Here is a 14886-nt window from a genome sequence, read left to right on the forward strand (position 1 = left end):
AATATACTACCAGGTGCCAAAAATGTGTGAACACTTTCTTTCATAATTTGGTGAGTAAAGAACTTCCTACAATTGTTAGGTTTACCTTTCTGCTACTGACATTGATATGCATGCAGCAAATGAGCGTGTACTTGCTCATAGTAAAACACCACACGCTGGAGTAAAGTATATCTGATCATTCTGTATTGAGAGATTTTTCAGCACCATGATGCTCTTTCTTCAGTATCTGCATAATTTCTATTGTTGTGTTTGCCCTAAGAATCAATCAAAAGCAGGCTATGGGTACTTGAAAATGGAAAAAATTACTTCTTTTAAATATTAATCTAATTCCTGTTGTCTTACCTGATGAACTCGATTTAACAACTTAATTTTCTGCTTAAGGCATCCTTTCCTAAACATCAGAACTTATACCACCGGGCTCATGGATAAGAACAAACAGTTCTGGTAACAGATCCATCGATGAAGAAATGAGACTTGAATTTTCAACAATTCCACCAGGGATCAGCCATCTGTGTGCAGCTAAACAGGCACAAGTTTCACATTGAAAAGGTATCACTAGAATTATTTACTTTAATAGTAATGGAAAAGTGTATTATCTTGCATTTTGTACATTCTACAGTGAATTAACACATTAGCTGCCATGGGGGTCTGATTGGACCAGCATAATAGGTATTTATATATACCTACGCCGGTTTGACCAGGCCAATAACAGCTGGTTGCTAGGTAATGTGAAATGGAACTCCTGTACTAACTGCATGCATTCTAGCACAGAAATAACGAACCATGGTATCTCAAGAAACTCTTTGGTATCCGATGATGTAACACTGTCACCCAATTCGGATGGCTACACAGCATAGAACACCTACAAAATGACTCAATGTGTAACATTGCTTATTGGCCCGATTGGGTCGGCATAAAGTTGCCAGTGGATTTAAGTACCGGGCGATCAGTGGCGCAACTTGTGAATACTTGCTCGGTTCATACCGGGGAATAGTCAATTGAGAGAATGGCGTCCTACGAAGAACTTCTTCTTCTTGATCTTCTATTAAAAAGGAAAAACCGAAAAGTTAGGAAAGTGCGGAAACATCCTATATTTGTTTCTCGGCTGACTAGAAGATTATATTATACATTGTTTGACGATCTAAATGAGGATGACAGTAAATTTTTCAATTACCTGCGCATGTCAAAGTCGTCATTTTGCGAACTGCTTGGCCACATAAAAGAATAAATAACGTGAAACGACATGGGACTAAACAAGTGTTTTCCAGTTGAGCTGTAATTCACTAATATAGCCAAATGGATCAATGGTACTTGTAAATGTAAACGATTATAGAATTTATATGGGCATTACATACTGTATTTCCATATAAGAGTAGTAAACGTTTTATAACACTCACACACCAGGCGAGTTGGTTGTGCCGTTAGGAGCGCGCAGATGTGAGCTTGCATCCGGGAGATAGTGGGTTCGAATAACACTGTCGGCAGCCCTGAAGATGGTTTTCCGTGGTTGCTCATTTTCACACCAGGCAAATTCTGGGGCTGTACCTTAATAAAGGCCACGGCCGCTTCCTTCCAACTCTTGATCCTTTCCTATTCCCTCGTCTCCATAAGACCTATCTGTGTCGGTGCGACGTAAAGCCACTAGCAAAAAAAATAATTATAATACTCACCTAGAATGTTCTTTATTTAAAGATAAAAATTTCATTGTTCCGTATTGAAATTATTGATGTTAAAAATTAAATAACTGGAGGTTCAACCTGTTCAATACTCAAAAGAAAGAAACGTAGCAATCACATTTCTATTTAAATGGGACCGGTTTCGACCTTAGTCTAGGTCATCATCAGCCATAAAAAACATGTAAAATGTTTAAGAATGTTGGAGGTCAGTTTTTCACTGTTAGGCACAAAGACACGACATCACATTCTGTTCTGCACAAAGTCACAACATTAACAATCAAATTGCGAAGATCAAAAAGGCTTGAATTCGCAGACGAACAGATCTGTAGAAGAAAGCCGCCAGCTCCCGGTGACTACGTGGCACACTCAAGGTCACGCGCTGCGGCCAAACACCAAAGTAGAGTGGAGAAAATTTCGAAGGTCCAGAACCTGTCACGGCTGCGGGAAGCCAAGTACGTATATAAAAGTATACGATGCCAATTAGTATAACCGAATGAGCACCCGTACTCCAGCTAAGATCTTGGTAAACAGTTGACTTGTAAAAACAATTGTAGAGAGAAGAAAAAAATGTAGTAAAAAGCGCAATATCGGAAAACAAATGAAAACTTATATGCACAGTGCGCTATTTAAAAAAAAAAAAAAAATAGCGCACTGTGCATATAAGTTTTCATTTGTTTTCCGATATTGCGCTTTTTACTACATTTTTTTCTTCTCTCTACAATTGTTTTTACAAGTCAACTGTTTACCAAGATCTTAGCTGGAGTACGGGTGCTCATTCGGTTATACTAATTGGCATCGTATACTTTTATATACGTACTTGGCTTCCCGCAGCCGTGACAGGTTCTGGACCTTCGAAATTTTCTCCACTCTACTTTGGTGTTTGGCCGCAGCGCGTGACCTTGAGTGTGCCACGTAGTCACCGGGAGCTGGCGGCTTTCTTCTACAGATCTGTTCGTCTGCGAATTCAAGCCTTTTTGATCTTCGCAATTTGATTGTTAATGTTGTGACTTTGTGCAGAACAGAATGTGATGTCGTGTCTTTGTGCCTAACAGTGAAAAACTGACCTCCAACATTCTTAAACATTTTACATGTTTTTTATGGCTGATGATGACCTAGACTAAGGTCGAAACCGGTCCCATTTAAATAGAAATGTGATTGCTACGTTTCTTTCTTTTGAGTATTGAACAGGTTGAACCTCCAGTTATTTAATTTTTAACATAGAATGTTCTTCTCGCCTACGGGTTTTGCTTCGAATTCAGGAATAAAGTTCTTTAAAATGCTGTTCCAAGAATTCAGTGTTTTTATTTTGTCAGTGTAAGCTTCAGTTCTGGAATCCCAAGTGACCGGTTTTCATTCTACCTCAAAAATGGACTTCAGTATTTATTTGACTTTCAAATAATTTTGCCATCTCCTTCATTTGCTGTCGTACTTTATTTGATGTCTCTATGTTCAATAAATAAACTGTCACAATAAGTAAAATATTCACTCTACCACAGCACGAGACCAAACAAGGTAATGAGGAAAGATAATGGTTAGGTGGATCGCTGACTCTATTGCGTTCCATCGTCCGCATTACGTTAAGCTGGTGTGAGAACACGAACTTGAGTGACGTTTCCGTATGCGGGGGGAGGTACATCGGGCGACTAGTTGCGCCACTAGTCGCCCACGGCTAATAGGCTACATTTACTGCAATGCCCCGTCACGCAGTTGAGCAACTAAAAGTCGCCAGAGCAGTTGCCGGCTCAGATGACGGCCGGCAACTAGTTGCTCAGTTGCACCACTAGTCGCCCGCGGCTAATAGGCTCCATTTGATCCAATGGTCCGTGACTCGCCAGAGCAACTAGTTGCGCCACTAGTCACCCACGGCTAATAGCGGCCTTAGTCATATCATAGGTTATAAACTTCATGGTTCTGATCCGTATTGAATTGTAATTACAATATAATTATTAAATTAATGTAGTAATGGTCCACCTTTCAATACTGTAATAAGCAATATTACAAATTACATTAATTAGGGACTAGTTTCGGCCGGGGCTGGCCATCTTCAGCCTTAATGTAAAACATCTAATAACTTAACAAATGTACATGCACACAATTCACATTAAACAAATGAAACAAATTTATACAAACTGACATTAAAAACTGGGATAAAATTATGAGTAAATTGGAAAATAACTAGGTTCTAACATCTTGAGTATGCTCATCATCGAGACTCTTTCACGTATTAATATACACAGAACTCATTATAAGTTAAGAACTTCATTTTCCCGTATTGAACTGAGATTCACAATTAGAATTAAAGTTGGTTCAACCTATTCAATACAAAGTGAGTTGTACAAGGTGTTCACAACAGGTTATTTATTATTACTAGTTCCGGTTTTGACGCTTGATGGCATCATCATCAGCTAGAAATCACAAAGTGGGCAGGGTACATAACATAAAATTGTATACATGATACATCCATTGCAAAGTACAAATGTTTGACAGTTTTTACATTAAGAGCTAGATGAATGAGTAAAATATGATGGCATAATATAACGCATAGGGACGTTATAGTCTAATGAGGTAGGTATTGTACAATAAAATTGGTCTGGTGAATGAGAGTAAAAGTCTTAGTATAATAATAAAACGATGCGGTAAAATTGTCCACTCTTCTGTTGTTATCAATGGACATATATATAAGTCCAGGTCCAGTGTTGTGTGTGGTTGGCAAGACCATCAAATATTTGACGTTGAGTGGTTGAATAAGGTTGAATTTTGAGGTCGTCTCAGCTCAACATAGGTGATGAAGCTTAAAAGGAAGAAAAGCTAAGTTAATGAAATGGATAGCTAAAGATGGGTTCGCGGCCGAATGTAATGGAATATGGGACTCACCTTGTTCAGCGTGCTGGTTGTGTGTTGTGAGAAGGGTTGTGGACGAGTGAGATGGATGTGAGTAAGTTGAGTGTGAGTGGAGGAGAGGTGGGAGGGGCAGGGAAAGGAGAGGGAGGGAAGGAGGAGGGGAGTGGAAGGGATGGGAAGGCGGAGTTTAAGGCGGGTCAGGGGGATGGAGTGGTGGTAGTGTGCGACATAGAAGAGTGTTGTGCAGAGCGTAAAAGATCGAGTTCAGTTTTTCGATTAATTCAATAGTGTTTTTTACGGATTTTTTCAACTGAAATTTATAATTTTTACTATGGAATTTCTGAATGAATTGGGCCAATTTGTATAATGGGCTAGGTCTGTAGTTAATGATGGGGTTTATAAACCGAGTACCCGTAACCAAGAGTCTTTAATAGAACATTTTCACCCCCCAGTAGATAACTTGACAAAAATAAAACTATCAGACAAGGAAAACGAGATCCTTGAAAAAGGACCAAAACACAATTGGCCAAATCCAAATAAAGTTAATATCGCTACCACACTAGTCATAGAATCAGAAACAGCCATAAACAAAATGCCTTCAGACTTACAAGATGAGGTCAGATTGGACGTTAAACGGAAATTGAACAAAATCCATAACCTAAAAAACAAAACAACACCCACTAATAGTAGTATATACAAAGAAACCTTCGCAGAACGAGAACATATCACTAAACTCGCGAAGAAAATTAAAGATCACGACCTTATCATTACAAAAGCCGATAAGGGCAATAAGACCGTTGTCATGGATAAAACCGATTATATTGAAAAAAAAAAAAAGTTTTTTCATTAATGGCTCGTTCTCCATAGTTAGAAAAGATCCGACTCAGCAAATCCAACGTCTCCTAAAACAAACTTTAAAAAATACATCATTCCTTTTTACAGAACAAGAAAAAACGAGATTACTTAATATGAATCCCGGTCTGCCTACCGCCAAAGCTTTCCCCAAAATCCATAAGACCGGCGTCCCCATACGCCCCATCATTAACTACAGACCTAGCAACATGCAACACTTCAATTTCTTTCAAAAACTGAAATTTATTCTAAATTTATGACACTTTTATGACACGAATCCACCATCTTATGATGGAATATTGTGGAATGTATAATGTAACTATTTAAAATAGTTTATTTGAATCCGCCTTGATCAATACACTCATTAAATGAAAGAAAAACTATTTATTAAACCAAACATGTTTCGGGAAATCTCAACCATTCCTTTCCTCAGTGGTCAGATCAAAGAACAAAACATTATTACACAATCTTTTGTTTTACAATTTAAAGAAGTATTGTCTTAATACACCATATCAAAGAGTAAAAAGAAATATTATAAAAATGATCAATACATAAAATTTTGGTTGAACTGAATGAGAATACTATATAAATTTAGGATCTTCAAGTTTTTCTTCTTTTCTTCTTTTTGCTCCTTAAATGATCATATGCTAGTCTATACAGTGGGTTATCTTCTGCACTTCTCTCATTTAAACTTGATTCAAAATTATTTTTTTGTGTAAGGTAAATTTCTAAATTTTCCAAAACATTAATTAATTTTCCCTTTTTGGCCGAATGTAATAATTTCATGTCATTGGAAATGTCTGTAAATTTATGATTCATTTCAATCATATGTTCTCCCATTGCCGAATATCTTTTATGTTTAACTGCATTAACATGTTATTGTGGTACGGTCCCATCTAACGGTCTAACAATGAAAAAAAAAAAAGACAATTATAACCAAATTGAACAAATTAAGCGAGAGATGCACATTTCAAGGAAATTTTGAGTGAGCTCATAAAGGTAATGCACTCTGTTTTAATGTTACACACTTCACACTTTCACTTCACAGACCTGGAGACTATCTCGGGGACCTCTGTTCGCATCTTCAAAAGCGTGTATTGCCACCTCTTGCAGTAATGACGGCATTCAACCTTTCAGGCATGCTCCTGATTAATACGGTAATGTCTTGTTGAGGTATCATCTCCCATTCTTCCAGGAGGGCGTTCCGTAGGTCCTGTAGGGTCTCTGGATAGTGCTGACGGACTCTTCTCCCCAGCTGGTCCCAAACATGCTCAATGGGATTTAAATCGGGACTTCGAGCAGGCCAAACCATAGATGAATCTCTGTTTCATTCAAGAACTGTTGCACAATTCTTGCAACATGTGGGCGTGCATTGTCGTGCATTAGTGTAAAACCATCACCAATAAACGGAGCGAAAGGCACAACATGCTCCAGAAGGATTTCCTCCACATACCAATGTGCGGTAAGGCTCCCATGCTCCACGAAAACTAAATCCGTCCTTGCAGCTGTATTGATTCCTGCCCACACCATCACAGAACCACCGTGAAAAGGCGTCCTGGATGAGAATGTGCAAGGGGAATACCTTTCCCCTGGTCTTCTCCAGACCCTCTCTCTTCCATCAGGTGATCGGAGGCCAAATCGCGACTCGTCGGTGAACAACACTTGATCCCATTGTTGTACTGTCCAGCCAAGATGTTCCCTTGCGAAACGGAGTCGAGCTGTGCGATGCTCTCTTGTGAGTTTCGGTCCTGTAGCAGGTCTTCTGGACTGAAGATTGGCTTCTTCCAGCCTTCTTCAAACGGTTCTCTCACTAACATTGACCCCTCGAACTTGGTGGAGTCGATTTCGTGCTTCAATAGCGGTGGTGTGACGGTTGAGGAGAACTTGAGAACTTGAAGTTACATGTGAAGTTGTAAGAAGCGGTCATCTTTCTCCGATGTTGCTCTTCTCGGGTCTGATCCTGGTCTCCTTGCAAAGCCTCCAGTTTACCTGTACCTTCGTACGGTTCTGGAAATTGTAGAAGGTGTAGTACTCAACACTTCTGCAACATAATGCATGCTGCGACCATCTTCCACCAAAGCAACAGCCTTCAAAGCTTGTTCAGGGCTTAACGGCATGTTCACTCCAGAAAGCTGATTAAGAGAATCACAGAAAGATCCTACAAATACGTGTAATTGAAAGGAGGACAATTAAAGGTACAACAATAAGCGCTACAAGAGCGGGAAAACATTATTGGCTCACATCCAGCGATGTGTTTTCCAGGTTGCGCAGGAAAAAACAATTGAGGCTAGTGCAATAAACAATCAACACTTCATTGTTTACTCGCAAAGCAACACCAATAGCATACCCCGTCTAAAAACAATGGTTGAAGTGCTTCACTTCGATTAAATAGATAATTACACATCATTTATTGGGTGCTGCGTTTTTCGTGCTGCTCAGTGTATTTATTTGTTCTCCCATTAAGCGCTGTTAGCTCATATTTTACATATTAACAGGAATATTAATTTGCCCTCGCTTTAGCCGCCGCTAGCTCATATTTTTTAATTTCCTGATCTAGTGTTAGATTTTCCATTTTTATGGCGTGTTCTGCCTCGAGACATTCCATTCTTCTCTTGTACAAGTTTTCCCTTAAACTTCCCTCAGATTCAGCTCTTTCCTTTTCAGGAGGTGAAGTTCGTCTGCTGGGGCCAGAACTGACATCTGTGTCTGGTACTTGTTCCTAAAATCAGACATCAGAACTGAAATATGAGATTGCGATGATAAAGAAGAACGGCCATGCTCTAAAAGCGAATGGAATAGTAATAAGGAACAATTAAGCGAGTGAAAAGTATCTTTGATTTAATACATATTATCTATCTGAATTAACACCTTCATAAAGTTTGTTGCAACATACAGAAGTCACGTAAATTGATACATTACCGTGTTATAAGAAACCCCACTAACAGCTATTTCCTCTATGAAAGCAACCAATTGAGATTGCGATTCGCTCACTGCATTTTCCATTGTAAGTGCAGGATCCTCCACATCACATTCACGTATATCTAAATAATAAAAGTACACATTATGTACTTCCATAATAAATGTGCACTGTATTTAGTTACCTGTCATTAGTCGTCATAGGGTAGTTTGTAATTTTTATTGCAGTTACTGATTACCGATTAATTAAGGGAAAGGCCTTATCGCAATATTCACTAGAACAAAAAACAAACTATTTAATATCAGACATAGTCCTGTGTATCAGTAACTAACTTACTATGTTGTACGCTTGTGGAAAGTGTGGCTCTGTATTTCTAGTTATTCACATCAGAATTTCAATGTTAACATACCAAAAATAATTTCTTGGTGGAAGTTCACATCGCAGTCGGACTCGCAGGCTAGTGGAAGAAAGTCTTAATGCTGCCATGAGTTTTCGTCCAATTTCATCCACCGTAGGTTGTATGAATTGACCTCCACCTGTTTTATGAATGCTGACCTAGAAAGAATGTACACTTGGCCAAGTACGGTACTGTCCGGCTCCATGGCTAAAGGGTTAGCGTGCTGGCCTTTGGCCCCAGGTTAAATTCCCGGCAGGGAATAATTGGTTAATTCCCCTGGCACGGGAACTGGGTGTACGTGCCATCTTCATCATTTCATCCTCATCATGATGTGCAGGTCACCTATGGAAGTCAAATCAAAAGACCTGCACCAGGCCTCTCTGGAGGCCACACCACATTTCATGACATTTCATTTCAGTGCGGTACTCAGTCTCAACCAGTCATTAATACGTAAATAGCCTACACAATATTTCTATGCTTGCATTATCGTCTGCAGTCGACTTCTTAGTTCGTTGTTTGACATTCTTGTAGCATATCAGTAATTGTAAAGTTTTCCAATCCCATCGCACCACACATGCGTGGGAATGGAAGTCTGAAGCTAGTGCTTTCCAGGCATTTTCCTTCTCTTTCGTACTTACAGCACCAGTCTTTTTATTTTCGACGGTATTCTTATATTTTGTAACAACTAAACCAATTAATAAGTCCTTTTCATTCGCTGTAAAATTTGGGGCTCGATTTCTTAGCTCACTGACATCCTTGTCATGCTTTTCCATGTTCATGTCCATTTTTCAGTCAATGTGTTTGAGATCTGATTGACATTGCATCAGAGAGATCAAAAACCAATGAAATAACGTGACATTACTACCAACATACTCCTGATTAGTTCGAATTCCCCACGCTGTTTACGACGTTGCTAAGCAAAACTCTATGAACACGGATCAAAGTTGATCCGGATCATGAGATTCAAGATCAACGTTATACAACACAACGAGCACCTCGAAAAGGATAATTTTCTGATCTCGAATCAAAATTGATCCAGGTTCACCTATGTTTATACAATTGGCCCTTGGTGAAATGATTCAATGTTATTTTTTACCGACTTGCATTATACTTTAGTACATTTGAGACTTAAACAAAAATGTTGTGAACCTCCTGAAAATTTTGTCATGACCCACCACTGGATTATAGTGTTATTACTATAAAGCCAGTAGTATTAGGAATCTAATTTTTTACGATAGATACACGGCCACTAATAAAAAAATGGTAGAAGCTACACTTAATACATTGAAAGAGAGAGAGGGAGAGCCCCGAGTGGTTTCTTTCCTTTTTTTTTCTTTTCTTATTTACGTCGTACCGACACAGATAGGTCTTATGCCGACAATAGGATAGGAAAGGCCCAGAAGTGGGAAGGATGCGGCCGTGGCCTTAATTAAGGTACAGCCCCAGCATTTGCCTGGTGTGAAAATGGGAAACCATGGAAAACCATCTTTAGGGCTGCCGACAGTGGGGTTCGAACCCACTATCTCTCGGATGCAAGCTCACAGCTGCGCGGCCCTAACTGCACGGCCAACTCGCCCGGTAAGTGGTTTCATGAAAGACATTTGAGAGAATATCTGCCAGCAACACAGTTAACTGAAGTAACACAAGACGTGAACTTGAAACCTTAGGTTTGAAAGCAACTTCACTGAAAGAAACTGCTTTGGAAAATACAAATTACGGGTGAGAGATGGACGCAAATGCTATCAGAGCTTCCCAGGAGTCATTTGGACTGAAAGTTAAACATTGTGAAGTAATTGTTCATAAGAAGAAACCCTGACTGTACAGAAGTCCCGATGGAACTGTGACTAAAGACGGAATTCCTGAAGCTGATCTAAAAGTAAAAGTAAAGTGTCCTCCACTAAGTAAAAAAAAGAAAAGACAATAACAGTATCATTAAAGTAAATTATCTACTTACCCCAAGCAATTCCAACACCAGCTCCTTTTCATTTGGGAATATTTCATTGATGGTATCATGCTGAAAGAAAGATGCATCACTTGGATTTAGAAAACCAACAACTTCCTTAACTTAATAGAAATAATATGTTCTTCTGGCATTCAGCTGTGCCTGCATTGTCAGGCGGATACTAGTGCTGCTAAGTACATGGCGCTCTCACCTGATGGGTTGGGGATACTGTATGGGCTATCTAGCATAGTCGCACATGTAAGGAAGCCCCTCCCCAAACAGCAAACACATCAAATTTTAATTCGGTCTACAACCAACACCCAATACAAAAATAGAAGGGACCGATGGCCACATGACCCTTTTGGTTGCCTTCTACGTCAGACAGGGATTACCTGAGGATGTATTCAGTCCCTCTCATCCACAAGGGATATAATTCATGGTGCCAAAACCACAAACCATTTCCGCACTTACGTCGCCACTTTTAGCCACATCTTATGACAGGCAGGGGATAACGTGGGTGTATTCTTAGTCTGTGTCCCCTACCCACACGGGGCACAAGGGATAGATTTTTAAAATGTGTCTTTATTATACTCAAGTCCCTCTCCAACATTTCATTTTTGAAAATGTTCTGTGAAATGTTAAATTAATTGATAAAGCATCATCACTTGGATTTAGAACACCAACAACTTCCTAAACTTAACCCTACAAAAGTGTGGTGAAATATTAAACATGATTCATGTGGCCAGTCTCTAAGAATGGGTATTTTTGTTTATTTATTATTAAATTGTGAATTGTAAGAATAGATGAGATCTCAAACAAAATGTACCTATTCAAACTCAGTAAGAAAACAGACTTCCAAGTACAATCAGACCAAATACAGAGATGCCAACTTTCCAGAAAGGTAATTCATAATGTAGCCGTTAGGGCACGGGGTGTAGGTGGGGTGGGGGGGCGGCGACCGTAGATATTTTTTTCCGAGATCTTACTAACTTACATGTATGTATGTTCAGTCTTCAGCCTTAAGGCTGGTTGGATCCTCAACAGCTCTGCCATCAGCTGTCATAGATTGCCTAGGCGTCACTGAAGAGGCGTACTAGGGAAATGAGAAGTGAGGTAGTTTCCCGTTGCTTTCCTCACCGAGCCAGAAGTTGCTATTACATATCAGTCTGCCAAAGCCACTGAAATGCATCCACCAGCCGACCCTATGAGCGATATTTTTACACCATTCATAGCAGGGACTGGCTGCATAAGGATTGGCATTACTAGCATCGCTCATACCTCAGTCACTTTCATATTGTCAAAGCCAAGGATAAGACAGAGACAGATCAATGAAAGTAACAACATTCCTCTAGCCTATACCAGAAGACATAGTGCACTGTAAACACTAGGTCCTGCCAGCAAAGGCATAACTAACTTACATATCATTAAAAATTAATGAACAACATACAATTCAACCAGATGTAACATATTCAAAGACTGGCATATAAAGAGTGTATGATTCCTACCTGCTAAAGTAACAGGTGATCTGCAGTACGTATCTGAGTGGAGGTTGAAGAATCATTTCTTTTGTTGCGTACTGTAGTTGCTCCCTTAGCAGCGTGTAGTTCCTGTTTCATACAGGTACAATGGTGACATGCTTTTTCTTTTGATATCATGTGCATCCTCTGCACTAACAGAGCACTTAACAGTTCGCAGTTCGTATTAGCACGGAATTCAGTCTTATTCTTCCTCATCATGCGCAACTGAAAAATCGCGGCTACATACACTACAAAAAAACGTGTGAAGAGATTTTGAGGAATGCAGTAAACGGGGCCATTCTTTAGAGTATTCCTCCCTAAATTTTTGAACAATTTTTGGTTTATTACTAGCGTCACTAGTCATGATAACATCATCACACGTATATTCCTGCACAAGAAATCGCTCCATTATTTCAAACCTTTCGCATTTTGTAACACATGATTAGCATATCTCCAGAAGAACAATATATGTAAATTTGGCAACCGAAATAGCTATAAATACTTCAACAGTCACGCAGACAATATTCACAATGAAATGGAGTTTGTCACCACTTTGCTGCCAAAACAATGACAAAAGAACTCGCATACTAACACGGGAGTCTGATCATGTGATGAACAAAGACAACAACTACGCAAGATATACCTCTTGACAGGTGTCTATTTTTTTTTTTTTTTTTTTCCTTACCGGGCGAGTTGGCCGTGCGTGTAGAGGCGCGCGGCTGTGAGCTTGCATCCGGGAGATAGTAGGTTCGAATCCCACTATCGGCAGCCCTGAAAATGGTTTTCCGTGGTTTCCCATTTTCACACCAGGCAAATGCTGGGGCTGTACCTTAATTAAGGCCACGGCCGCTTCCTTCCAATTCCTAGGCCTTTCCTATCCCATCGTCGCCATAAGACCTATCTGTGTCGGTGCGACGTAAAGCCCCTAGCAAAAAAAAAAAAAAAATTTTTTCCGGTACTGGAAGCACACACTGTTCGGCACGTGAAAACTCAAAATATTCTTAAACAAGGGACAGGAAAGAGGTATAAATGATTACTGAGAAATCCGAAAGTAATATTTTGAGAATTCATGCTATAATGGCATTCCTTGTGTATCCTTTTGAACATTTAATACACTCAGATTTCTAAATCAACAAAATATCGTAATTTGTGGTGTGTGATACGTAAAGGTGTAATTATGATGGGTAATTCGTAATTATTACGATTGAATCGTAATAGTTGGCATCTCTGCAAATATATATAACATTAACAACAAAGGAAAAAAGTCAGAAAAGGAGATCCCAAGTAAAATCAAATCATTTAAATATCAAGAATGACAAAACAATACTGTGATACAAATATATCATACTTTATGCTGTGTCAGATTTGGAAATGTGGCACATAATAAATCTTGTATGAGCCTGTGGCTTATGAAGTAAAGTCTCCCATAAACATTGCACATTCACTCACAGTCTTTGCATAACACTTCTATGTGCTTTAGGCACATGCACTACTTGCACTTTCTACAATGGTATTTTGTTTTTCTGTTTTGCTTCCAAGTATACGTTTGACATCATCCAAAGATACGTTCAGGTTGATCATCTTGTACCCTTTCAAGCTTGCAGACGACAGCAATCCTCTAATGCAGATCATTTGGGATGTTATTCATCGCCACGCGAGAGCAAAGGTGGCTTTATAAAAGGCTCATTCCTAACCCCGTGAGAAATTTTCGCTGTACTACATTCTGGGTTGGTACATTCTGGATTATAATAACTCTACTAATTATGCCAGCAATGTTTATCAGAGAATAAAATACCACCATAGGCCAACATCTTTTATTTCTGGCCACATCATAATTTGCAGAGCTGGTCTACGACATCGACACCCCGCCTTTGATTTTATCGTTGTCCAGAATCATACCTGATTTCCCTGTTTCTTCTTCGACTAGGAATATATAACAGCAGAGTGTAATCTTCCCAAAATCCAAAGATGTTGGATGGGGTAGGCTTGGACTGTCCTTGAGTGAATTGAGGAGGAAGCTGGCACTTGTTTTTCCTAATGGTGTCTAGCAGCGTGAGTTTGTACTGACTGGTCAACATTTTACAGAGCACAACGCTGGTGAACCAGTCGTCCGCTGTATTGTTCCTTCTCATCCCAGAAATAAGCTGTATTATTCTCTCCGCTACATCTTTCGGGCTGTTACAGCATACTGCGATTCTTCTGCCTGTTTTCCAATATAGACTTCCATTTCAGAAGTACAAAATAGCTTTGCAACAAACAAGGCACATACTTTGATGCCGTACTTGTTAGGTTTCAAAGCTATGTAGTGCTGGAAAGCAGGTGGTGGTGATTTGTGTTTTAACACGTTCCCCATTTGGGTACGTGAGAGCAGCCAAGTTCTAGAAATTTACGTCCCCAGACGGGGTCATACGTTCGTTCTAAATCGAGAACTGTGCGAACCCATTTTGGGTGCGCAGTAAGTATGTGTTTCGAAGCTGTATAAAGTCTCTTCCTGTCATGTGTTGGTCTTCTATATAAGTACATGCATAGTCCACTACCATTCGTCAATTCCTGTTTTGGCGTGACCCCATATGGGTACGCCAAGAGTGTAAGAGGGTAACAAAACCATTGTCCATCCCGTTTTAGAATCTCTGCCAATCGAACACACATGTATATCGGCTATTACTTTGAAGTTATATTATTAGTATAATTCTTTCCTAGTGTTAGTAAGTATTTACTTTAAATCAAAATTGTGTTTATCTAGT

The 14886-nt window shown here is 39.5% G+C and overlaps 1 protein-coding gene across 1 annotated transcript in view; it reads right to left on the reverse strand.

Annotated features, from left to right (window-relative positions):
- The window catches only part of LOC136874322 (centromere protein K), an 84173-nt gene that overhangs the window by 10432 nt on the left and 58855 nt on the right, over window positions 1-14886 (reverse strand). Inside the window, exon 5 of the mRNA XM_067147964.2 lies at window positions 10638-10697. Within this exon, the coding sequence (XP_067004065.2) occupies window positions 10638-10697 (60 nt within the window). The remainder of the gene's footprint in view (window positions 1-10637; window positions 10698-14886) is intronic.

Source organism: Anabrus simplex, chromosome 5, assembly GCF_040414725.1.
Source record: "Anabrus simplex isolate iqAnaSimp1 chromosome 5, ASM4041472v1, whole genome shotgun sequence".
In the NCBI taxonomy this organism is placed as follows: Eukaryota; Metazoa; Arthropoda; class Insecta; order Orthoptera; family Tettigoniidae; genus Anabrus; species Anabrus simplex.